The sequence below is a fragment of the Pleurodeles waltl genome, chromosome 8 (assembly GCF_031143425.1).
Source record: "Pleurodeles waltl isolate 20211129_DDA chromosome 8, aPleWal1.hap1.20221129, whole genome shotgun sequence".
Lineage (NCBI taxonomy): Eukaryota > Metazoa > Chordata > Amphibia > Caudata > Salamandridae > Pleurodeles > Pleurodeles waltl.
The window spans coordinates 635,836,776-635,864,603 of NC_090447.1; the positions used below are offsets into that span (position 1 = coordinate 635,836,776).

A 27,828-nucleotide genomic window follows, 5' to 3' on the forward strand; every position below is an offset into this window, starting at 1 on the left:
ATTAAATAGTTCAGTAGGGTGTAAGCCAATTCTACCAGGTTTTAAGTCGCGAGAAAAAGCACTTTAGCACTGGTTAGCAGTGGTAAATGTGCAGAGTCCTAAGCAAAAAAGGGGGGTTAAAGGCAAAACAATGGGTGAGAACCATGCCAACGGTGCCAAGTTTTTCAGGTAGTTTTGATGAATAACAAGTATGTGAACATAAGGGATTGCACATTTTGTGTGACAGTTTGTAAAATTGATTCTGTGGTATTTGTGAAAGTTCATCATGAAAATCCAGCACTGACACAGGGTTCATTGTCCGGTGTGATGAACCATCTGTGTTTATGTCGGTTCTCTGCCTTGTGCTCATTGTCATCTCTAGCATATGTGCCATGATGTATTTTTTAATAAGCCTTCTAATGGTGTTATAGAGGTGAGAGACAAAGCGTGTTTCGTAGTGAATAATCATCTCAACATTCAGTGCAGTCTTACTTGTGGAGTGCATCCTGCTAGGTTGAATTTGTTGGCTTGCGTGCATGGTTAATGGTTTGAACCCAAAGAGGTAAGATACGATTTTCCACACTGATGTTTTATATACCACTGTGACTTAAAGAGTGAGCATTGTATGTTGTCGTCTGTTGTTTAAATGGGGTATATTTTGATGTCTTCACCTGTGCTTTATGTGTTTTCATTCATGTTGTTTGTCATCAGATGTAGATAAGTTAGTCTACTATATTTGGTGTTAAGTTGATGGGCGTGATGTTCAGTAATATATTCAAGGGATATATAATAGGACTTTTATGCACCAGTTGAATGTTCACCTGTAATTTGCATTCACTTTGACACCTGGGTTTCTCTTTGTTTGACGCAGCCTGGGGTGGCACAAATCAATTTTGGATGCTTATTTGCATCTGTGGATGATTTCATACATTTTTGGAGAGATTTATGAAAAGTGGCACTGCACCTTGTGCAGCGCCACTTTTCTTGCGCTCCTTAGCGCCCCCCCTAACACCACCATGTGTGTGCCGTATTTAATATATGACCCACCATGGCAGTAGTTATGGAACGAGCATCAGAATTTGTAACGCTAGTTCGGAGCTTTACAGGATTAGCATCAATCATTTTGACGCTAATCCTGCAATGCCCATTGAGGCCCATTGTAAACAATGGTGTGCCTCCTTTTAACGTCTGCCCTGAGCAGGCGTTAAAAATGACAAAAAGAGATGCAAAGAAATCTCTTAGATTTCTTTGCAATATTTTTTCAGCTCCACTAACGGGGTAATGCCCCCTTTGCATACATCATGCCTGGCGCAGCCATAATGTAGCACAAAGGATTACAAAGTGGGGCAATGCATGCATTGTGCCACACTGTACATTTGGTGTAGCGATGTTGGCCACGATGGGCCACATTAGCGTAAAAAAAGACGCTAATGTTCTTCAAGGAGGCGCTACGGGCTCTTAAATATGCCCCTTTGTTTTGCTCCATTGCTTCCTTAGTGCAATGGTTCTGCTGTCTGTTTTTACAGTTATTGCAAACTGTTTTGTGACTCCGACTTTCACTGATGTCTCATCACTATTGGTGGAAGGGAAGTCTATTTTTCTAATGTTGGCCTATCGCCGAAACTCTCCAGTATCAATGAACCCCTAGTTTTAGACATATTTATATACATGTATGCTTTTGGCCCGACAGTCCCTAGATTTGAAGAGAGTGCCTAACTCCTTTAAATCTCTGCCTACATCATCAAACACTGTTATGATGAGAATTCAGCTGAAGGAATTCTGTTTCACCATCAGAAGCTTTAAAGTAGAACCACATTACATTTATTTTTACTTACATATTACTTTTCACATTGATGTTCAATGGCTGGAGCTGTAGTCAGAAGTGTAGCCGTTCACTGTGAGCAGATGATCCAGATGATCCAGCAACGTGAAGAGTTCACATATCCCATTGTTTGAACGTTCTGGGGCAGAGGTCCCACAGCATGTTAGGGACCACATACCCATATTTGCTGCCTGTTCTTTGTGGAGTTTTGCTTACTTTGTAGCTTGCAGCCGGCTCAAAATATTGCAAAGGTCCCACCTCTTTTCAACCAGTTTACTTGGCTCCTTGGCGGAGCCAGCTTAGTTTTCACAGCAGGATTTCCGCCTTTCGCCCTGACTCTAAAATCAGCAGAAGTCCCACTTCCACAGGTATCTCTACATCTTCTGTTTTTTCTGGCTGATTTCTGTTACTGCCACTAAATCAGGCCTATAATTATAATTCCAATGTCATACCAGTCATTTTTTTCAGTCACCAGGATTGGTTCTCCATTGCTAGCACCATTTTGGTTTGTTAAACTGATCAAGCTGTAAACCCTCGAAATGTATTCGTAAAGACAGAGGGGGTGATTCTGACCCCGGCGGTCAAAGACCGCCGGGGCCAGGGTCGGCGGGAGCACCGCCGACAGGCCGGCGGTGCCCCGCAGGGCATTCTGACCGCGGCGGTTCGGCCGCGGTCAGATGCGGAAAACTGGCGGTCTCCCGCCGGTTTTCCGCTGCCCATGTGAATCCTCCATGGCGGCGGAGCGCGCTCCGCCGCCATGGGGATTCTGACACCCCCTACTGCCATCCTGTTCCTGGCGGGTCTCCCGTCAGGAACAGGATGGCGGTAGGGGGTGCCGCGGGGCCCCTGCAGTGCCCATGCCAATGGCATGGGCACTGCAGGGGCCCCCGTAAGAGGGCCCCACTTTGTATTTCAGTGTCTGCTATGCAGACACTGAAATACGCGACGGGTGCCACTGCACCCGTTGCACCTTCCCACTCCGCCGGCTCAATTCTGAGCCGGCGTCCTCGTGGGAAGGATGATTTGCCCTGGGCTGGCGGGCGGCATTTTGGCGGTCGCCCGCCAGCCCAGGGCAAATCCCAAAATACCCTCAGCGGTCTTTCGACCGCGGAGCGGTATTTTGGTGGGGGAAGTCTGGCGGGCGGCCTCCGCCGCCCGCCAGACTTAGAATGACCCCCATAGTATTGGTAGGAGTGAGACCGAGCATACAAGCACATGGGTGATTTACATATGGAATGATGAGCCCAAAACAGTTAGATTATAGAAGGAGTCAGCATATGTTTATTCCAAGCGCTAAAGTGAGTTTGTTTTGAAAAAGGCAGACTTTCTAATTCCAGAGTCCCAGTTCCATTGGTTGTAGGTTGGAGTGGTGAATTCTAGCCAAGGTTAAGCAATCCTATTACAGAAAATATCAATTTCTGATAATACAAACTGTTGTAGCTCGCTTGGATTCTTTCCCAGAGGTTTTATGGTACAAGGCACTTATCCTCAATAATTTCAAGGAATTCCAAGTACAACATAATTCAGTAGAATGTCCTACGCAGAACATATTTAACATGAGTGTGATTGCAGAAACAAATAGCGCACCTGTTTTGTTTGCATAGTTTGAAATGGAGAATAACGCATATTATTAGTGTTTTATGTAACATTCTGGGGTACACAACTCATAATCAGGTGGAAAATTGATACAGCACCTTTGCACACCCCATAATGGTGCCAGTGTAATTATGCGGCACTGGAGGACAGAATTATGCAGCAGTGTTCATTAAATTATGCAGAAATAAAATTATAATAAAGTGACATAATGTGGTACATTAGTATAGCTGAGACAAGTGACTTCTGCAATGAACAGGTTAAATGTAACTACCTTTTGCAAAGGATATGGCAGTAGGTGGGCCATTATTTTGCAACTTTTCAGGCAATGTAAATCGTTTTCTTTCATATTCATTACATGTTAACCTATTTTATTTGGATAGTCGGAACAACTGGTATGAAACCAGCCCTCTTTGGCATATGATGGACACCACTGGTCTAGAATGCGTACAGTTCCTGACTGCACCTATTTGAATGTCGATGTTCTTACTTTGATGTTTTTGGAGCATATTGTTTAAAACTAGGGGACTCATTATGACCCTGGCGGCCGGCGATACACCAGCGGTAACACCGCCAACAGGCTGGCAGTGTACCGTCAGTGGATTATGACCGTGGCGCATTAACCACGGACATAGCGCCGGCCCCTCCAACATACTGCTAGTCTTTCGCCTGGTGGTCATAATCCCCAGGACAGCGGTGCAAGCTTATGAGTCCCCAACCGCCAGCCTGTCCATGGCAGTAAACACCACCATGGAATGGCTGGTGGTAAGGGGGACTCGGGGTGCCCCTGGGGGCCCCTGCACGGCCCATGCACTTGGCATGGGCAGTGCAGGGGCCCTGAGGCACGGCCCCATTGCGCATGGCAGTGAAATGTGTGACGGGTGCTGCTGCACCCGCTGCACATCAACATTGCCGCCGGCTGCAATGTTGATGTGACTTTTTTGCAGGCCAGCAGAAAAGTCATAATAGGGAGCCACATATACCGCCAGCACTGGTGGTATAGTGGCGCCCGCGGCTTCCTCGGTCTTCTAGTAAGACTGCTGAAGTCATAATGAGGGCCTAGATGTTCTGTAAATATAGTCTTAGTACAGGTGTCTGGGGTAGACTATGCAGACGTTCTATTTATGCGCTTCCAAAAATAAATCATTAAGCATATGCAAAGTGGCAACATTCTTCAGCAAGCTTACTGATCTACGCCCCAAGTTGCAGTCCCATCTTCTTCAGACAGCAAAATCCACACCGAACACAGTTCTGGAAATTACTGAAGCCACACGTACTTTAGAAAAAGCTGACAACATAAAATAATATACACATGACACAACTCAATGTAACATGACATAATGGGACATAAGTGGCTGAACGCTAAAAATGTATTGGGCAATAGGGAAAAAAAGACATATTGGCCACACTCTTCCTCACTTTTTAATTCGTACTAACTCAGTATGTTTTCCTCGGCAGGAGATTCGTGTCACAAGTCCCCTGAAATGTCCTCTACCTGTGTTTGGCTGTTTCTCACTAATAGTGTGCCGGTCACAAAGGGGGCTCCATACTTATAAAATAATCCAATGCCATTTTTACAATATTATTATGGTTTCAGAAATGCTGTGCTTGCCAATATGGCCAGGGCTTCAATCAACCTGAAACATTGCTTGGGAGGGGATCTAAAACAGCGGAGTCCATTTGATTCCCAGGCATTCAGGGAAACCACCGGAAATGTAAATGATCTTCTTTCACATTATGTTAGCTTTTTATTTCGATATCCTTAACATCAGGTATGTATCCGGCCCTCCTGGACCTAGGATGGACACCACGGGCTAGCAGAACAAAGAACTACCGTACAGCAACTGTAGAATCATCTTGAGAGGGCAGAACAAACACATTTTGCACTGATATATAATTGAAGTCCATGAATGTTGTTAAAAGATGGTCTTTTGTTTCAAATGAATAGTTACTTCAGAGACATTTTTTCATAAACAGGTTATCTTGGGGACAACATCTTTGGCGGCTCGTTGGGACCGATGTGTAAACTACGTCGAAAACGCCCTCCCTTACCCAGCTGGGAAGCTGTTTGTAGGTGCCCATTTCCAAGAAGACAAAAAACAAATGGTAGGTTTCTCTTTTAGCCCATACTATTTTGTTAGTGATTCATAACAAAAATACATTTGATTTAGGACAACCCTGTGTTCTTTCAGCGTGCTCTGTAAAGGGAGCTGTAAAAGCGCCAATTACAAAAGTATTTGATTGATGTGGACATAGAAGTGAAGCGAGGGAAACAAAAAGCTGCCTCTTAAGACTCGTTGCTAGTTCAGAATCAAAGATGTGGGTTTATTTATGGCTCCTGACCTGTTCTGTACATGTCATGGTCTTGTTCTGGAACATCAACAGTGCGGGTAGTTTCGAATGTGAAACAAAAGGTTAATGACGCAGTTTATTTAAAATGGAAATTGAGGTTTAATATTAATAAAATCTTTTGGTTTGCTGAATAAGCTAGAACACTTCTCCATTTATTCAGAAGACATACTAAGAGCCCAATTACGAGTTTAGCAATCCATGGACTGCCAAACTCGCAGTGGCGGTCGGACTGCCATAATCCTGGCAGTCTGACTGCCATATTATGATCCTAATGGTCAGACTGCCAGGAGACCAACACCTCCGCCGGGATCAGGGATCCTGACGGGTTGGCAGAGGTCAAAGTTGTGGTCAGTCAACCAGTGCTGAGTTCAGCACTGCTGTGTTGATCACAACTTTCCTTTTCTCCAGCCTTCTCTTGGTGGGGGTCACCGCCATGAAAAGGCTGGCGGAAAGGCAGTGCTGGGGGCCACAAGGTGCCCCTTCACTGCCCACAACAATGTCATGGGCAGTGCAGTGGCCCCCCCCTGTCAGCACCCTCGGAATGCGCACTCTCTGTTATGGCAGACAGTTCACATTCTGAGGGTGCTGTGTGGGGTGGCATTGGCCTCGACTCCCTAAGGGAGCCAAGGCCAGTGTCGCCGCACTGTATCCTCCAGGCTGACTGGCAGAAACTTCGTAATACAACAGTTTCCAACAGTCAGCCCGGTGGAAACATCGTAATTCTGTGATGAAGAGGCGACCTGCTTGGCGGCTGCACAACACCTGCCATAGTGGAGTTGTGGTGGTTCAATAACCCAGCTTGTAATAAGGCCCAAAGTCTGATCTACATACATTACAGTGATGCCACATTCATAACTTGAAAATATTTTGGCCAAAACAAAACTTTGGGACACATTTATTAACACATTGCACTAGTGGAAAAAAAAAACTAACGCAATCCGAGGCTTTGTGAATATAGTATTTACTTTCCAGCACCAAGCATTATCTGCACTGGCAAGTAGCCTTTGTGTTGAGGGGGGGATGTCATGAGTTGTGCATGGCCATTCCCTCACATACACCTCACATACGCTCTATCCTCTAACTGTGGTAGACAGGGCTTTGTACCAAAAAGGCCTCCTCCAGACAGCCGTTAAATTGGAGATTATAATTTCTCAAAACGTTTTTCACCACTGCATGTGTGCTGCACTGCACAACACATAAAATGCAAAGAGACAATTGGATTATTTTTCAGTACAAAACCTATCACCCATAAGCAGCCTGTTTGAGGTCCAGTGCAAGGCATAAAATAAGCAGTGCCATATACTTGCAGACATGGCCATGTGTTCTGTTTTCCCCCTTATGCATTACAGCTCAGCGCAGCACAATTGCTGGGAACTGCCGCTGGGGACTGACGGTGACACGGAGCTTCAAGCCCCGATTACTTCATCACGGCACATGGCATACGGCATAGAGAGGCATAGTGAGGCAAGGTGAGACATATGCAGCGCATTGATAGTGGTGGTGACAGCTGTAGCTATAGCAGCTACAGAGAGACGCAGTGAGCTGCCAGCTAGGAACGTTCAGATGACTCATATTTGTTTTTGGTCTCTCTGACCCTTCCTGAGGAAAGGGGGCCTGGAAGTTTCAATTAGCTACTACAATGAAAGCCATTGCCATGGTGTGGGTTCCTCAGGCCTCATAGTCCCTTATAGTGCCCCATAGTGTGGAAGTACTGCAGTGCCTTGGTGGAGTGGCATGGTTGCTGCTTGCCTTTCAGTGCCTCATAGTGCCTCATAGTGTGTCTCAGTGTCCTGGTGGAGTTGAGTGGGATGGCTGTAGCACTATAACAGGGACTGGAGGGTTGAGCTGATGAGAGCAGAGACGGCCAGACTAGGTTTCTGGTGCGGTTTGCTTCTCTCCATGAGCTCTCCTGTTAGCTGGTACCTGACACATGTTTACAATAACAGCAACTACAAGTCAGTGTCCCTCCAGCAATGAGGAGTGAGTGGCTCTCCTTGACTAATCAAGTGAGGAGCAAGGAGTATTCAATAGGAGACAAGAGGCGACATCCTCCTGTGTGCAGAAAGAGAGATGAGGACGCGAAGCTTGCTCCTCCAGGTGGCTCACGACAGGGCGCAGAACTTAATGAAAAGAGAAAAGACCTCTCAGTACAAACAGGGATGCTGTGTGATGGGGCAAGGCAAAGCACTCCCTCAGGCTCCCACAAGTACCTCAAGTTCCACAAGTGCCAGGGACTAATGAACTAGCACAGGAGGGAGGAGCAGTTTCAAGGTTTCTACATAGGATATTTCAAAAGGGGAATGGAGGAGGCAAGGTAATTCAAGAGTACTTTACCCCCTTGGGGAAAAATGTCCACCAGAGAGTCCTCCCTGTAGGAGCTTCCCCGGGAACACAACCAGCCTGGAGATCTCTTAATGACAGTGTAATCACCTTGGGCTCTATATGGGAGAAATTGTGTCCCTCCAAACCAGCTCAAGAGTTAGTGCCAGATTTTTTGGTGCAAGTTGGTTCCCCCCTGAGAGACTTCCTAACCAGTCAAACAGGCTACAAACCCACAAAAAAGGGGTCTCCGACCAGCGTCATAAATGGCCAGGAGACGAACCTGAAGTTAACAACCATCCGCCAGAGCATAGGCGGGACAATAGAAAAAGAAGCCCTAGCTCAACCTAAAGAATCAGACAAACCGTCCTGGGAGGTCTTGCGATTCCATGAGGAACTAGAGGAAGTTTTCAAGGAAGAGGAGGGACTGGTCCCACAGGAAGCTAATGTTGACCTTACATCTCCCGAGAAGAGCATCAAACAGTCTTCCCCTGGTCTACAACAAACAGCTGGAACTCTTCAAATTACCTCAATTATACCAGAAACGCTGACTTTGTCAGGTTTGGATCTCTTAAATAAAACCTTAATTGTCATAATGAATGCTATGATTTTAAATACAGACAAACTCAACATTCAATTTTAAAATGTACAAACATTGACAACTTTCACAATAGGTAATAAACAGGACAGGCTAAATTTGCTTGTCAAGAGAGCACTGGCTCAGGGGGAGGCAGCCATTGGAGCAGTAAGCCGGACATGTCAATGCAGCCCCATCTTCGATAAACTCACAGAGTTGCCGGGAATCATGTCTACCATGGTAGCTGAATTAGAAGAAGAAAGGGAACAGCTTAAAAACGATAGGATGCCAACACATGGGCAGCAAGGGACTGGGTTAAAGGACAGGCAACAAGGAGCAGAGCCTGATGAAGCATCACATGACCGTGATAGTCCTGTACAGCCATCATGTGTACCAATGGAAAGCTCAACCCTGAAGGCAAACTCAGAAGGAGGACCCTTTGTACCTGTCCAGTCAAGAAAGAGCAAAAAGACACCTGAAAAAAATGGGCAATAAACAAGCAATGAGACAGGGAAAAGGAGGTTTCCCCTTCCACAAGTATGTCAGTGATAGCGCACCTCGAGGGAGCATTAGCCAAAACAATAAACAAAATGAGTATAAGACATAGAGGGGGTTATTCTAACTTTGGAGGAGGTGTTAATCCGTCCCAAAAGTGACGGAAAAGTGACGGATTTACCACCAGCCGTATTACAAGTCCTTTATATCCTATGGAACTCGTAATACGGCTAGTGGTATATCCGTCACTTTACCGTCACTTTTGGGACGGATTAACACTCCTCCAAAGTTAGAATAACCCCCAGAATGTTTTACCTTTCCCACAATAAGTCACCAAAAGTCTACCCAGGATGGAGCTGCCAGCTTTACGTTATCAGAAGACAAACCCCAAGGGCAGCATTACACACCAAGAACGGACCCCTCCTCCTTGTGATAATCACTAGGTCTTAGACCAGGCATTTCAGACAATCGGGTTTAGAGGGTATTGCCAGAAGTGGAGCTCATCAGGGGGCATCGACCGGCCTGTAGTTCAAGATGCCTTTCTCCAGGATTCTCATCCCTTGAAGTCCCAGAGAAGAACATCAGACAAGCTGAGAGCTCTAACCATTGTTGACACCCAGCCCCATGTAGCAGGGCCAGTGAGGCCCTGTTGAACTCCACCAGGCAATGCACAGGGTGATCACATAGTAACCAGCAGCCTAGTGCCTAAGGGGGCAAAACAGAAAGCCTTTATTGATCCTGTGATTACGTACATGCTTCAGGCATCCTACAGATATTGTCCACCTATTTGTCCACCTCACATGACAAGCGTTCTCAAAGTCGCATCTTCCTCCCGACGTACTGATCACAGGAACCCTGTGATGCCCTTAACAAAGGCAACATAGTGAAGACTTGCAACTCAATTCATGTTTTAGAATATGTAATGAGCAATTATCTAAAGTAGGTAGCCTTCATAGCCCAGGAAAATGGCGAATTAAGTGAGAGCACTGAGGTACGTTTCAGTAACCAGGAGATCGTGCAGTTACTACTGTCCAAATCTGGAGGGCTCAAACACTAACATTGACAGAGTGAAATATCCATCCTTTCTTATTCCACAAATGGGCAGTAAAATGAGGGGTGGTGCTTCATAATAAACAACACGGCTGAAGCTAAGAGGTCACTTTTGCACCATGCTAAGGGCACAGCGCTAACTTTCGCTGTGATGCCGAAGGAGTTCAAAATTGCCATTGCCCCCTGCAAGTCAGTGAAAATATACTGCAAGACGGCAAATCTACAAAATAAGGAGGTTTTTAGTCTTGAAGCTGTTTATCTTCAGTCCTGACACAGTTGGAACACACAGTGATGGTGCTGCAATCACTAATGATATGAAAATTCAGATCAACCAAAGCCACTGACTGTAAGCTTGGTATCACAAAGTTAATCTCTTGGAATATAGCTGGGTCCCCCAAACTGACCCGAGATCCAAATCTGGAATCACTCCTGCAAAACTTCGACATCATCTGTCTCCAGGAAACGTGGCATGATAGTCAGAACCCACTACCAGGGTATGTGGAATTTTGAAGTTCAGCAGAAAAGGCAAAACCCAAAGGTTATCCTAAAGGAGGCTTATCAATCTACATCACAACCATTAAAAGCTTTAACATGAGTCAACTGGATCTTAAGTGAGCCCACCTGTTAGCAATTATCATCTACAATTGGGCTTTAGGATCAGGATCAACTGCTATTGTAATAATAAACATTTATATCAACCATAACACAGTTCAAAAACAAAGCATAATAATTATTACAGAAAATAAATTACTAACACTAAGACCTTCATATGGTGACGCTCCATGGATCATCACTGGAGATTTTAACTAAAATATGGCTAATTATGGTAAGCGACTCACTAGAGAAGGGGTTCAAGGTCAGAGACTGGGAATTCCACAGCATGTGTTGCATTTCAATAAATGTGATCATATTCTTCTACAAGTCATGGAGGCCGTAGTTAAAATATGGCTAATTATGGTAAGCGACTCACTAGAGAAGGGGTTCAAGGTCAGAGACTGGGAATTCCACAGCATGTGTTGCATTTCAATAAATGTGATCATATTCTTCTACAAGTCATGGAGGCCGTAGGGCTGAGGGCCCTCAGTGGCAGGTATTCAGAGGACTCTCCGATGTCTTCAATACACAAATCTAAGAAATTATAGTCAACTCTGGATTGCACATCCATTTCTAATTTGATCCTCCATCATATACAAAGTTTCCACATAGAGGTACAATGTGAGATAATATCAAATAATAACCAGTATGCGGACCACACAAGAAATCTGCAAGAACAGGACCCAGGGAGCCACTGGTTACAAATAAGATGGTTCAAATTATCCTTGAAAAATTATGACACATGGAAAACTAGTTTATCAACAATACAGTGGGATAAACCAGATGTGATCTCAAATTGGGAGCCTAGCTGACCTCACTGAGAATACAGCTGGGCCCTCAAGAACGGCGGCCCTCTATGCCGGGGGCTGACATGGTATTCTCAGGCCTTAAATCAACAGAGACAGCGACTTTACAAAGCAGCCAGGCTTCTAAAGTTCCAATACCCAGAAAATGCCTATCTCATTTCCTTTTTGGAGATAAGAAAGAAATACAAGAAGGCATTATGGGAAACCAAGCAGCCCCATGTGACCCACATGGACCAGGAGTGGGTTAGAATAGTTGAGGCTTTTAAGGCAAAAAACAGTAAGCCGCTATGGTCCATTATTAATCAACTTGAGTGGGGGGCCGTCCGAGCCTTAGGCAATAGTGTCAGAAGAACACTGGGCAAAGAATATTTTCAAACTATAGCAGAATCAGAATGCGGGTGAATCATTACCAATCATATGCAGTGTGCCATCTCCCTTAAACTTTGAGGAACAAGAAATTGAAGAAAGACCACAGCTCTGCAGAAGTAACAGTGCCCCTGGCCTAAATGGCCTTCCTGCAGCAGTATTTAAAAAATGATCTAGCTTTCTGGAGTAGTAAACTATGCAAAATGTACAACTTCTGCTTTAAGGAAGATAAAGTACCAGATTCATGGAAAGGGGCAATCTTACATCCCATGTATAAGAAGGCACCTACGGGAACCCAGATAGTTATTGTATGATTGTGTTGCTTGATATCGAGACAAAATTATTTGCGGGCCTTCTGTTAGAGCACCTGGAAGCCTGGGCCACGAATTTAAATCTAAATCCACTAAATCAAACTGGCTTCCGCCCATCATTGAGCACCTCTCATAACCTGACAGCCCTGGCTATTTTAGTAGGAAAATACACAAGGAAAAAACTATCCTTGTGCACTTGTTTCTTTGACCTATTCAAAGCATTTGACCCGGTTGACAGGCATCGACTGTGGAGAAAGCTGGTGGATTGGAAAATCCAGCCAAGCTTGTTAAAAGGAATACAGCTTTTATATTCTGAAAACTGGCCCAAGGTTACAGTTGGTGGCAATAAGAGGGTATCATCTACAATCTGGATAGACCGAGGCATCAAACAAGGCTTTGTGCTGGCCCCAACCTTATTTAATTTATATTTGGCATATCTCTGCTTGTAATTGGACTACACGAGCTCCCACCCTCCAAAGCTGGGCCAACAACTAATAACCTCATTAGTATATGCAGACAACATTGTTTTATTGAATCGCTCTGGTACAGGCTTGCAAAACCTGCTAAATTCTTTTCATCAATTTTGCTCATTGAATGAATTATCTCTTAACCTTGAGAAAGCTAAAGTAGCTAAGAAAAATTATCTATTAACCTTGAGAAAACTAAAGTAGTCATGAAAAAGCAATGGTATTGTGGGGGAAGCCCGGTGGGCAGAAGTGGTAATTACAAATACCTTGGTATTTGACTGCAGGAGTGCTGGTCCCATCGCCTGCATCTAAGCACATTGAAGGCAAGGATGGCATCTCAAATTGCAGCCTTACAAGTCCTGCCAACCAAACCGCTAAGTCCAACCTGAATGCCACTGATTACCGCGATTCCAATGTTATCATACGGCTTGGAAATGTTTCCTGGCAAGTTTGCTTGCTTCTTGAATACTGCACTGAGCAAAGCCTCCCACCTTATTTTTCTACTTTCACAAAGTACCTGTTTGGCACAAATTAAGCTTGAATTTGGCCTCTAGGACCAAGAACTGGTACAAGAGGGTGCCTTTCTAAAATATGTCTCACTGTTGAGGCAGTCAAAGCCAAAATCATTTAAAGCCCAGATATGGCAAGAAATAATCCTTAACACGCCTCTGATCTCAAACTCTTGGTTGGAGAGACTCAAGACCACAGTTGAGCGCCTGCATGTGGTGCAACTTTGGCAAAAAAAACTATCACACTAGGCTTTAAAGCAAGCTTTGAATAAATAAATCAAGCCGCTCTCTTGGTTCAATGGTAAGGCTCGGTTTAGACTACGCTCTCATGCATGGATGTCTAATAATTCTTATAAGACTCCATCATAACAGCTGTAGATGGCTGCCTTGTTAAAAAAAAAACGTCTAAAAATCAAAATGCCCCACGCCAGACTCGGGGTTCTCCTTCACTGTATGCAGTTCGAAAATGGCTTCAATCCTCAAAGATCGATGGATGCAGGCTCTGTTCATACCCCCGCTCAGACTTCCTACATATGCTCTACATATGCCCAGCTTTGCTACCTTGGAGCAAAATCTACCTCTGAAACATCTTTAATGACAATGGCATCGGATCCTGCCACCAAACAATTCTGTTCTGTCTAAAGAGGCTGTCTCTTAAGTATATGGCATGTTTTGCAAAATGTATATTAAAAGCAGACCTCCTGATCAAACGTGCCACAAGTTGTCAAATGGAAAACTAGAAAGCAGCACAAATTTAACTCCTCTTGCATGTTTGGCTCTTCCTCTTTACTCCCTTATTGGTTCAACATCGCGCCATATGACAATCTGCACCTCAGATTAATTTTTCTTTGACTCAGATACTTTGCCCACCAAGTTAATAAAACAGTAGGTCATCCATAGAATGTAGAGCGATCAGGTTTGGCGGGGTTTGTTGCAGTCCATATTCCCCTGCTGCACTCTATCATTAGCAAAAACAAAATATTGCAGCCTTATTCTGCTGCTTAGAGTTTTTATCTTGTACGTTTGTATCATTTGTTTGTTCCTTAATTGAATTGCTCGTGCTTTTTATTCCTCGCTTTGGAGCTGATTGCAGTTGGTTTTATTTTTCCTGCGCATAAATTATTATTATTATGTCATTAGTGCCATTTGCATCCAATTTTCATGTTTTAAAAGATCTACTATTCACAATAATAAAGTTATCCTTGATACTGAGCTTCCTACGGAGTTGCTTCTATGGCTTTTTGTCAAAAATACACCTAAAACAACATTTACATTTTGTCTATGCAGAAACAATTTGGTAGACAATGGTTTTGAGAAAAAATATCAGACTTTGGACATAATAAATTATGCTGCTGCTCTTAATGTCTGCAGTGGCCATAGTGGTGGCTTTGTGGGTAGACTGCAAAACAGAACATGTGCATTAAAACATTTTCAGGGCCTCCCCTGCCCTATTAAATCTAACTTCTTCTGCCTTGTCCCTAACTTTGTGCTTCTTCCCAATCAGCCTTTCCTTGTGGGACGTAGCTTACATTGGCCTAGCAACGGGTGCAATGGCAAGGGGGCCCAGAGGCTTGGGAGCCCACTTTACCCTGATCATTGCTGTATTTTATAGTCCAAACAATGCCCGGCAGCCATTTCCTTATTTGCCTCGGGCTCATGACTTGCTGGCTAAGCAACTTTAACCCTTCTCCCTGCAAAATGGCACTAAAGTGGGGGCAGGGATGGTGTTGCTTTAGAGTGAAGTCTACTTTCTTGTTGTAAACTGTGATCACCAAAAGCAAAGAGCAGCAGGAGTAGACCTGGAATCATAACCACAGATGCAAGCTCCAATTTTTCACTCAGCCAGTAGTGAAGAACATCATTATGGATGGCTCTCAGTAGGCACCACCAGAGTGAACATCAGATAAGAAATGTGGTTATTCACTACTATGACATAGCACCAGTGGGAAACAAATGTTGTGAAGTAATTCCAGACTGCTCTTGCAAGGCTGTATAAGAGTCTATAAATGTGTCTTGCAGCTTTGGGCGGGGAGATGAGGCCGAGAGAAAGTAGAGAGAATGGTGCGGGCAGTGTGCTAGGTTTTTTTTACATTTGGGATAGGGAGGAGACGTCTTCTTATTAGTGGCTATCCTATGATGTCTCTATTCTTGCTCAGCAATTAAGAGCATAGGCAGATAGTCCTACATGACATAAAATTATAGATGGGTAAAAATTGAAGGGATGTTTTTCATCTTGGATTTCTGATTAATATCACTCAAAATCCCTCAGTGACACACATCACAGTTATTGGCCGTTACTCATCTGTAATGGAACAGGCTTTTTGCAGGTTCCCCACACCTCACCTTTACCTCCATTTGGACTACTAGCTGCTGTTTTTTCAACACTTCCAAATTGTCATTTCACTGTGGGAGAGTTAGTATAGACGGTGGCTAACCCAGAGTCACCGTCTGACCACTCAGCCTGGCTAACTTCTAAATGTGACTAATGAGATGGGTACTTTATGATATCAAATTAGTTGTCACATTAAACCCAACTTGATCCCCAAGTCAAATTTAATGTAATTATTAAAGAAATGTATTTTTTTAAAGTTGTCACACTCTCACCTTGTTTATTCAGTGGCATGACATGTTCACAGGCCACCAGAAAGCTTTCTGCCCTCCTGGGGCAGAGTGTGAATGACAGTCATTATTAGGAACAATTGCAGCCTGCTACGGGGTGAGGTATTACCTCCCTTTCACAGGAAGCTGCTCAGGGTGTCAGTCCAGAAGGTCAGTTTCAAAAGAGCTTCAAAGGAGAAACCGTTTTTGGTGGGCAAATAGCGATCACACTCTTGAGGGGCTGTTCTTTGTGTAGGTGGATATGCAGGTGGTGGGAACAGAGAGGGGAGATCAGTGCCCAAACCACTTTTTCTGTGGGCATGTAGCCCACAGGTAGCCACACCACTAGGGTGGGCTACCAAGCTCCTACCATCTAAGGGAGGGTTCAGGCATCTTGAGACTGAGCAGAGTAGCACACTCCAGGATTGCTAGATGTCACACATAGCTGGAAAGTCGTCACCAAGAGGGAGGGAACTTGGTAGCTCATTGACTAGTGACCACATCACATCAACTGGACTGGAAAAGGCTTTAGTGGCCAGGTAACTGTCCATATACTCATTATTGGCCCCCAGACCTTTTCCCTTTGGGATTTGGTAATTCAAGCCAGGCCAGAGTAGTCAACCACAACTTTTCAAAAGTTTACAAACTTTAATGTTACCATTGCTTGTTTGCAGTTAAATTGAAAAGTGAGTTTTCTTTAAAAAGCTGAATCTCTGGAACCCTTCAGTGGATTCTGCTCATATTAGACTCAAAAAATTAATAAAAATATAATCTATTTTTATAAAATGGTGTTGGATTTCTTTTGTGTTGTGTGGCTTCAATGTTTGGTACTGTCACATGCATCTTCTGTTTAACCCTTGCTGCTCACAGCCATAGCTACCCAGGGTTGAAATTGAGGTTTCACAAATGAGCCTGACTGGACCCAATACCGTTTTTGCAAGTGTATTACATGGTAAGGCCACACAGCCATGCCAAATCATGCAACCAAATCATCACATTATCTATAATTGTACATATTTTCCCCTTCTGTAATGTCATGCAAGGGAATAATGTCTCACATTCTCTACTGGTGCAGCATTAAAATGGCGGAGGACCACATTTGTGGGCCCTCTCTGTACATGTGAGGAGATGGATGTCCCAACCAAATGTATTTTTATGTTATCTTGCAGTTTTCTCTTTTAGATAGCTTTGGCTCCATGAATGCTGACAATAGTAAAATCGTTTCACAAAATTCATATAAATAAAACCTCCTCACTTTTTTAACTCCTAGCCACCAGTCCTTGCAATGACTTCTAGACACCTTTTTGGGTACAATACAGAAGAGTCGGTAACGCGACTTTCCATCATATTGATAGTGCTTCGGCCCCATCTTAGAAGAACTGTACAATCTACTCTGGTATACAGTATGTCACCTATCACGTATTAGTCGGGATTTCATTTAAATAAAGCATTAACGGGCTTCTGCTTAAGCTGTTAGTCCTTAGACATTATGTGATTATTTAGCCTAATGATTAATGAAATACGATTTGACATTGACTGACTTATTTATTAGTGCCTCTACTTACTATACAGTTGATGGATAGTTTCGCTTTACAGCACTTTTATACAGCTGATTATGATATTGTGAGTTTTTGGAGCACCGTCGATAGCTTTTTCTTTTACTAAATATAGTCAGTGCCACCTCCTGCCGTCTATAAAAACCATTCAACATCTTCATTGTTGATTGCGTAGGTTACTCCTCTTAGCCATCAACCAATCCAGCCTTCTGAATTAAGTAGCGATATGTCCCGAGGTGCAATTGCAGTAACAGAGGATGAATTTGTAACCTCTGCATAATAGTTGTTAAGTCACATTAGTGGGCTCTGATCACCTAGGGCACCACTATGAAAAAATCAATTTTCTCTAAATAACTCTATTCCCTTGCATGCAATTTATCTCCGCTTCTGAATATATGAGTTACTTTAATGGAATCGATAACCTCCAAATTACTTCATTCCCTCGTGTGCTATTAATCCCAAATGTACAATCAGCGGTTAAATCTAGTTTTATCATCAGGACGACTGTGTCTAATTGTGTCAGAATGAGAAATTAAAGAGGCAAAATGGGAGGTCACGGCTGACAGAAAGAAATGGTAACCGCACTTTCAATTTTGCTTTGTGAAAATTATTTAAACTTTTCGAGGTTTCATTCTACAGGTATTTCGCGTGGAATAAAATGGTTTTGGGAAACGAGTTTATATGTAGCTCCGTACATATACAACTGAGATTAATTTGAAGAATTGGCTGAATATTGCTTCTCATCAATTACTACAGGAGAGGGGACTCTTACATCTAATTTTCTCTAGTACTTCTTTTCAGAGGATACTAGTTGAAGGATGGCAACTAAAAAAATCACTATACAAGGACCCTCACCCACTGGTACCACCAGTGGCGTGCTTCAACATTGGGTCCTCACCCAATACACGTCGTGTGTATGGGTGGTCTTTATGGTGTTGGTTAGTGGAGCTCTTATTACCAAGGGATCTAAAATTAAAATTCCCTACACGTTTTCCTAACTACAAATGATAATTCTCTTTAATTAGGATACCTTAGAAAAGTTTAAAAACAAAAGAAAAGATGATTTTAAGGTATGCGGGGTATCCTAACATCCCTGGTTTACATGTTTCAGCCAGTTTTATCTCCCGAAGTTGTTATCTGGCTGCCTTCAGGACTGGGGCCCTCATTAGACAAAGCTGCTGCAGTCAACAGACTGTCAGTGGTGGCGGTCTGCTGACCGACATATTAGGAGACTTGAAAGAACTTCTGCCCATTTAAGGACGGAAATCCGACTCCGTCGGCCTGGGTGATGGAGTTGAAGAGGCGGTTCCACCACCAGCAGCGCCACGGCAACAAGACACAGTCTGCCGTATTAGAGTCCTGTCAGCAGTGCAGTGCTGGCCGTGGAAAATGCCAGGACTCATCCCCTCCCGGACAACCACCTCGCCGGAAAAGGTAAGTTGATTGTCCGAGAGGTGGTGTGGGGGGTGTTGGGTGCATGTGTGTGGTGTGTTTGTGTATGTGTGCCTGAATGGGTGTGCATGTGTGTATGCATCTATGCGTGGAGGCTGTGTGTGTCTGCATCTATGCTGAGGGGATGGGGGTCTGTTGGGGTGCAAGTGCGAGTGTGTTTCTATTCAGAGGGGTGGGGGTATCTGTCTGAGTGCGTATATGTGTGCAAATGGGGATGTCTAAGTGTATGTGAGCTAGCATGTGGGGTGTCTGGATATATGCGAGGGGATGGGGGTGTGTGTCTGCACGTATGCGCAGGAGAGGGGTGTGTGCCGGGTGTGAGTGAGTAGGTGTGTGTGTATTGGGATGCATGTGTGTGGGGGTGTCTGGGTGCAAGTGTGCCGATGAGGGGAGGTATGTGCAAGTGTGAGCATGAGGGGGTGTGTGTGCAAGTGTGCAGATGAGGGGGCTGTGTGCAAGTGTGCAGATGAGGGGTGTGTGTGCAAGTGTGTAGATGAGGTGGGTGTGTGCAAGTGTGCGTATGCAGGGGAAGGAGTGTTTGAATGTATGCATGGGTGGGGTTGTGCATGAATGCTGAGGGGGCGGGGTGTGAATGATTGCAGAGGGGGGTGCGTATGTGTGAGTGCGAGTGAGGGTGTGTGTATGTCAGTGTGAAATCAGGTGGAGGTGTTTGTATGGATATGTGCGGTTGGGTGATGGGTTTGCAAGTGTGTGGGCATGTGGGGGTGCATGGAGGTGTGTGGAAGGGTAAAGGGGTGCATAGAGGTGTATGGACGTGTGGGGTGTGTGTGCTGGCAACAGGCATGGGGTTTCCTGCTGCCGGGTGTGTTTCCGCCAGGGTTTTCGTTGCAGGGTGAAGGCCACAAAAATCCTGGTGGTTTGCTGCCTCATAATGCGGACGGTGGCCTAAGGCCAGCCGCTTGCCCAGAGGAGCTCACCGCCGGCTGCGACAGTGTGACCGCACTGTCAGGCCAGACGGCGTTGTGGCCATTCGACTTCGGCCAAACCCCAGAACTTATAAATTGGCAGTCTTTACTGCCGGGTCCGCAGTGGTAAGACCACTGCTGTGAAGCTGGCAGTTTGATGACCGCCAGCCTTGTAATGAGGGCCTGAGTATGGACTGGATCCCTAGATGTTAATAGTAGTATGACACTATTTGTGTATGTTAGTCAGCTGTGACAATCTCACAAGCCATGAACGGCTCAGAGGAAGCCTTTAGGAATGTGTGACAAAAGGGTTGTCCCACCTCTAAGACCCCATGGAGCATTATACACATATAATCAGTACTGAAAAGGGAAATCCCCTGATTATGCTTAGTACTGGAATGTGTGAGATTGAGCATGTGAGACTGTTACTTAATGATTAAAGTACACAACTAGTGTCTAAAGAGGTTCCTCAATTTCCACCCTTCCAATAGTATCCTTTGAAATGAAGTATTAGAGAAAATTAGAAGTAATATAGAGAATTCCGCCATCTTGATCCATCAATAGATCTGATTTCCAAGAAAGTTACTTTCCCAACTTTTGGTAGAGTGTTGTAAAGTGACAATTTCTGTCTTGATTTACTTCATCTGTTTGATTAACATTTCATTTATTGATCAGAGTGTTGTGTCTTGTCTGTGTTTGATTCAACTTTTTGATGGATCTGTTAAAGTATGAGTCATTTGAACTATTAGACTAATTTGTCGGAGACTCAAAGACAATAAATCACTAGACAGGCAATACACTCAATGTACAATGCCTGTTTCAAGATCCAGGTTTTTAGAAGGATTTTCATCATTAGGAGCCTGGATGCCATCAACATGTAAAGAACACTTGCTCTAAACAAACATACCAAAAGGCTCTTTCCCAGAAAGATAGCTATATACATTTTGGTGTATATAATGAAAACCTGCTGTCAGCTGACTAAACCTGTCTTAGAAGATATAAACTAAGAAACAGGTGGAGAGGCATATGTGTTAGATAAAAGATAATTGACAAAAGAGGGTGTTCGGATAAAGCACCATATACCATAACATTTTAAGTGAGATGATCCCCTGAAGACTAGGCATTCTAAGGATCTTACTCTAATAACAATCTCCTATGTTTTGCCTGTCTTCAAAAGACTTTTGCTCACAATCTTTTGTCACTCCCCACATTCTTGTGTTATTCATTTGTCATCTAAATACCTAATGTAAGGCTCCTCGGCAATCTGAGGGTCTGTTCCACACTGTGGGAAATTACCATCTTTTGCAGGATGTCCCCCAGATTGTTGCCGTATCTGTTTTCCTGGCATAAGAATCCTGTGCCCTTTAGCCCTGCAAACCAGTAGTAGTGCTCTACTCCCCCTTTTAACATGGACTCATTGACATGCTTCTAATTGGAATATTTAACCCTCCTATATGCCTCTAGTATATGGTTCAAAATGTTCCCAGGGCCAGAACATTAAATGCCACTAGTGGACTATTGCACCTTTTATACCATCCATTATATTGGCAGTTCAAACATGGCTTCTGGGCTTACATTCCAGCCAGAATGTTACAGTTCAAAACATGCCTGTCAAAGTAAGACCTTTTCGACAAGTAAAACCTTTTCTTTTAATAGTAAAAGTCACCCCTATGTAGGCTTGTAGAATATAAGGCAATATTCATGGTATTTTAAAGGAGGACATTTAGACATTAAGGGGCTTATTACAAGTTTTGCGGTCCCAACGCCAGACCGCCAAACTTACCGGGAGGACACAACTGCATTCGGACCCCCTTTGTCCTATTACAAGATTCTGACAGTCTGACCTGGCTGACCAGTGGAAACCTTGAAATAGAGCATTCCTGCCAGTCAGACTGCTGGAACAATGCTACAAGATAGCAGTTGGCTCCCTTAAAGGAGCCGAGTGCTATCTCGTAGCCCAGAGGGGGCCAACCAGCACTCTCAGAATGCAAAGCAGACAGTGCACATTCCTACGGTGCTGGGCAAGGGGGAGTCCAGCACGTCCCATCCATTGGCATGGGCTGTGCAGGGCCCCCCATGTGGCCCCAGCACTTGTTCTCCACCAGCCTTTTCATGGTGGGGAAACCATCATGAAAAGGCTGGTGGAGAACAAGGGTATAATTCTCAGCGCGGCGCTGAGTTCAGTGCGGCCCTGGCTGATTACAACAAGGACCTCTGTCAGCCCATTAGGATCTTGGATCCTGGCTGAGAGGACGGTGTGCTGGCGGGTCCACCTGCCAAACCCATAACGTGGTGGTCGGGCTGTCACTACGAGTCTGCCAGTCTTGTGACCATCAGCCTCATAATCAGGACCTTAAACGTAGCACATCTTTACAATGACTAGTTCCCAAAACCTGTTTTCACTGTTGGAATGCTCGCTTGCCCATAGAGAAACAATGGGAAGCAATTTTCAATACTAAGAATTCATTTCTGGAATGGAACCAGCTAGACAAATATTTAAATCACTTTTTTAAATACCTGTTGAAAATGAGATTTTTAACAAATATTAAGGAAAAGGATAGGCCTCTGCCAGCTTTCAGCCTGTGCTCAGCCTTGAATAAGTGTGAAAAGGGTGTGAAATGCCTCCAAGGAGCAAATAATATTCAGGCCTGATTGGGCAGAGATTACTCATCTGATCTCCACATAATAATCAGGTTGAGGGCTGTGGGCATCCTTTTTGACACTGTAATGTCACATCATGCTAGACAAGTCAGTTGAGCCACATGTCACATTTGGGAGAGAACAGGATGCCAAGACAATTCTTTTGAAACCCCTTTCTGGTTGCTGAAGGGAAGGACCCTTCTTTTGTCTTACTAGATTTCTGTGTCTGTGTTTGTTGTGGGTACAAGTGTCTGTCTCAAACCCGGGTTTTGTGGTAGATGTGGAAGGACACTAAGATTACCACAGTATTCTCCCCCTCCACACACAAACCCCAGCACTCACAGCCCAAGGGGTGTATGGACTAAGACGTTTGCCATCTTAGATTTTCCCTGCCAGGTTGCATTTTGAAACTGTTTGTTGTAATGTCAACAGGAATTACTAAAAAACGTGGGTAGGTCAGGGACTGTGAACTATAACCCATTCATTATGGAGATCCAGGAATCACCCCTCACTTTTTCCCTTAAACGATTAAAAACTCATATCTCCCATTTCCCTTATTAGATTGTTGTCTTTTTGCTGTCATTTTGTTTCTTAATTTTTATTACTGTTTTGGTACCTTATAAAAACTTTACACATAGCCCTACGTTAAGCTTGGCTGCTCCATGCATAGCTACCAGGAAGTTGAACCTATGTTAATTTTGTGACTTTAAAGGTTCATTCTGACAAGGCCTGTAATTATTCATTGAGGTGTGTAGTCACCTACTCTAAATAATAATCAATTTTCTTACATACGTTATGTAAAGATTTCCTGGAGGAAAAAATGTTGTCAGTTGGGGAGGATGTAACTCCAATCCAACAAAAAGTTCAATAAATCAACCTGAGCACAACCCCTTTTTCCAGAACATCACTCTATGGAACATAAATTCAAAATTTTCTACTTCAATTAACCCTTCTAATTCAGACATAAAATACCAAAATATGTATGCTAAAAAGTCAAGACGAATGGAAATAAAGAATATCAAAATCTAAAATGTGCCCTATTTCTTTTAAAGAGTGTTGTCAAGTAAAGTTGTTGCTGTTCACAGACCTGCACAGGTCTAGGCATGCTCAAACCTAGTTAGAAGCTGAAACTGGAAAAAATAGTATTTTTTTTCATTCTTTGGTTGTCCTTCAATGAGTCTTATGATTCAAGAATATCTTCTAATAATAAACCATACGTTTTATGAATAGATAATAATCACTCATTGGCACAGCCTATCAGACTTGAAACCTAAGTTTAATGGCAGAACTCAACATTCTTCTGGGTGACTTTAGTCAAAAAAATCTTTATGAGCAGAACGGCTAGTTGTAAATGAAAACTTTTCTACCTCTGGAGGAAATACTAAAAAGTATAGGAGAATCCTTCAGCTGACTTTAAGCTGGTGGCTCAGCTCAGTGAACTGAATGTTCAGTTCTGAAATAAATTGGCGTTTAGAAGGTAACCAACTGATGTAATGCAAAATGATGAGCCCCTCCTCTGCAGAATGTGATATGTGGACCAAATCTTCCATATCTTACAGATATTTCTTGTTCTTGGAGTGAATGGAGACCCCTTTAAAATTTGGGGGGCCCAGGGACCTGTGTCACACCCCTGAAAGAGGTGCATAGTGATGGCTTTTTCCAGAATTTTGGTGGGGAAAGGAAGCAGCAAGATCGGGCAGTAATTTTTTAGTTCACTGGCATTGGCAGACGGTTTCTTCAGGAGCAGTTTGACCTTTGCGTGCTTCTAGGCATTGGGGATGGTGGCAGTCATGATGAAGGTGTTGAGGACGGGATTGAGGATGCTGCTGATCATTTTCTGACCCAGGTTGAAGAAGTAATTGGGTCAGGGGTCATTTGGGTGATCCGGAGTGCGTCGAGCTCATGAATGCTGCTGTTTTCTTAACAGATAGTGGCTTCCAGTTGGTGATCAGGTAGCTGAGGGTATCGTTTGGTAGGGCCAGAAGCTCGTCGATGCTGGTGGGTTGAGGGTGAAAATTGCTGTACATGGCTGCAATTTTTTTGTGGAAGTAGTCTGTCAATGTGTTGCAGAGAGTCTGGAAGGACTGAATTGTGTTTTCGGTGGCTGATGGGTAGGAGACTTTGGGCCAAATGTAGTAAGCGTTTTGCATGGTGCAAACAGCTAATTTCGCTGTTTGCGCCATGCAAAACGAACATCACGGTGCTCATTCCCATTTTCCGTGTTGGTAACCTGGTTACCGACTCGCAAAATGGGAATGCGACTCGCAAATAGGCAGGGGTGTTCCCCTTCCTATTTGCGATTCGCATCGCGATGTAGAATTGCTTTGTGACCGCGAACGCGGTTGCAAAGCAATTCGCAGTTAGCACCCATTTTAAATGGGTGCTAACCCATTCGCAAAAGGCAAGGGGTCCCCATGGGACCCCTTCCCCTTTGTGAATGGCTCTGAAAACATTTTTTCAGAGCAGGCAGTGGTCCTACGGACCACTGCCTGCTCTGAAAAAATTAAACATAAACGTTTAATTTTTTCGTGTGTATTGCAACTCGTTTTCCTTTAAGGAAAACGGGCTGCAATACAAAAACCAAAAAAAACTGCTTTATTAAAAAGCAGTCACAGACATGGTGGTCTGCTGTCTCCAGCAGGCCACCATCCCTGTGAGTGCTGCGAATAGCAAGGAGGTCGCAAATTGCGACCCGCCTCATTAATATTAATGAGGTGGGTCTTTGCGACCCCCTTGCAATTCGCAGATGGTGTCAGGGACACCATCCTGCATCTGCGTTTGCGGATTGCAAATTGTGTGTCGCAAACTCGGACTTACCTACATCTGGCCCCTAGTGACAATTTTGAAGAATTCTTGAAGCGGATGATCCTTTTCTGAATGCGGCTGAGTAGGGTGTTCTTTCTTGCTTCTCTGAGGCAGTGATTATATTTGTGGAGGGTTCTGCTGGGTATTTGCTCAAGCACAATCATCTTTCTAGTTGTTGCATTCTCTCTTGAGTGTGCAGAGTTCGGGTGTGAACCAGTTGGCAGGTTTGCTGGATTCTCTGGTGTTGGAGTTCTTTGTGGGGGTGACCTCGTTAGCACGGTTGAGAATTCAGTCTGAGAATTTGAGGGCCTCTTGCTGAGGGCTGCTGGCGGGATTGGGTTTGTTGGAGATGCTTGTAGTGGTCTATTGAGTCTCTGTAATTTTTTCCTATCTGTGGTGAGAGAGGTCGGGGTGCGGTGGAAGGCTCAGGTCAGCTTGTTATGGTGAAGCGTACAATGTGGTGGTCAGTCCATTTTAACTCTGTTGTGTGGGAGAATTTGATCCTGTTGCTGGCTGTAAAAATGGGATCCAGGGTGGGTCCGGCGTTGTGAGTGTGGCTGGTGACTAGTTATTTGAGTCTGATGTTGCTTAAGTTGCCCAGGATGTTGGTGGAGTTGTGGTCGTTAGGGTCATCAAGATGGAAATTAAGGTCCCTCAAGAAGACGTAGTGTCTAGAGTCAATGGCCATTGGGCAGATGGACTCAGTGATGTCCTTGCAGAAGGCGGGCGGGTAAGGGGGGCAGTAAGCGAGGGTTTCTCTGATGGTGGTTCTAACACTGGTTCAGATTAGGACATTAAGGTGTTCCATGAGGGGAGTCATTTCTTCCTCATTGATGGTGCATATGAGGTTGTCCTTATGTATGAGGGTGATGCCTCTTCCATGCTTTTTGTGACATTCTCTGTGAATCAGCTAGTAGCCTTGCAGGGTAGTGCAGGTGATGTTAGGGGCTGATGCGGGTGTGAACCAGGTCTCAGTGATCAACATTAGGTCCGGGTTTATGGTGGTTATGGTATCACATACCTCAGTGGCGTGTTTGCAAAGAGATTTTGCGTTGAGCAGTAGGCAGTGAAGTTGTTTCTCTGGATTGGAGGCCGGCAGTGTGGGACCGGTAGTGGCCTTGGTAATACAGGAGAAGTGGCATCGGTGTCAGGGGAAAGGTGTGCCGCAGCATTTGTTGTCTCAATTCTTCGGAGCCAGGTCCCGGATCCGGAGGCAGAGTATCGGTGGATGGTGGGAAAACCAGGGTTCCAGGCACTGGGCATGGTCCAGGAATGGATGGGCACAGACATTCTTGCCTTTGGTGCACCTACAACACGCCGGTGGCACGGTCACACTGCTACCTCTATTAAGTAGGGCCTAGGGTGGAAGGGGCACTGGTTAGTGGTGGGCTGGCTGGTTGCAGGTGGGGAAAGCAGTGGGCGAGGCAGGGGGAGAGAGGCAACAGGGAGATAAAACACAGGGAGACAAAAACTGCTACAACAGCTACAATGAGGCAACAAAGGAAAGAGGGGAAAATGCTACAAGGGGGCCACAGGGAAAGTGGCACAGACTAAACAAAGAAATTGGCAGAGTGCGTCTAGCACGAGGCTACCAACAGTACCCAGAAAGCGGTGATAAGACACCAGACGGTAGCACTTTTAGAAATATATTCAATATATTTTACTAATTCTATCTTAAAATGTTGTAATGTGTTTCCTATAATTTTATGTTTAGGTTGTCACCTCTAAATATTGTAAGGCGCTATAACACACAATAAATGAGAGCATTTACCACTAAATAAAAATGCTAGAGGTCAGTTTATAGAGATAGTACATATTGTTTGAAGATGGTGCATGAATACCTCTTAGTGACGTTGGCATGGGTAACCGTGGGTGGCACTTTGGACCTGATTTAGAGGTGGTTGTACATATTTATTATTGTGAAGACCTAGCCTCCAGGCAATGGTGGTAATGGAAAATGTTTCCCTGATCATACAACCCTTATGATACAGGAAATTTGACAAGCAGATTCCCCTCTGGATTTGCTACCTCTGCCGGATATTGATATTTACCATTTCCACCAAACCATAAATGAAGCTGTTGATATGAATAGATCTGCCTTCCTTCAGAGTAGGTAATCAATAGAACAACTCTGGGGTGGCTTTAGGTCAATAACTTATCCTCTTTTCAGTGCTTAAAGATTGGAAATCCCATTGCCTTTTTGTTATGCCTGATATCAGAAAATTCAAAACATAACTGTGTAATCCTCAAATCTGTGCCTCTTGCAATTTTATTTCAAATGTGAACGCATGCTGCCCACTTGTTGTCTTGCATCTCATCAGTTCTCACTGTTGCCTTTCAGATGGAAGAGCTGACAGAGGGTGTTCGGTGGGCCTTTATTGACATGCTAGAGAAGGACAATGATTGGATGGATGAAACAACAAAAAGGAAAGCCAAAGAAAAGGTACAGGCCAATACCAAAAAACGTAAAGGAGTCAGGGTGACAGGATGCTGTCTATCTTTTCATGGGACCTGTGGCTTAGCTGCATTCTACTGTTTTATTTAGACCAGTGGTATTAAGACAAATATGCAAATAGTTGTTAGGAACCTATATCTGTAGGAATGTCCCAGC

General features: G+C 44.2%; 1 protein-coding gene across 1 annotated transcript in view; it reads left to right on the plus strand.

The window, feature by feature from the left end:
- PHEX (phosphate regulating endopeptidase X-linked) overlaps positions 1-27,828 on the plus strand; it is a 1,559,577-nt gene that overhangs the window by 908,773 nt on the left and 622,976 nt on the right. The window contains exons 11-12 of the mRNA XM_069204739.1: positions 5,372-5,500; positions 27,559-27,660. Coding sequence (XP_069060840.1) covers positions 5,372-5,500; positions 27,559-27,660 — 231 coding nt within the window. The remainder of the gene's footprint in view (positions 1-5,371; positions 5,501-27,558; positions 27,661-27,828) is intronic.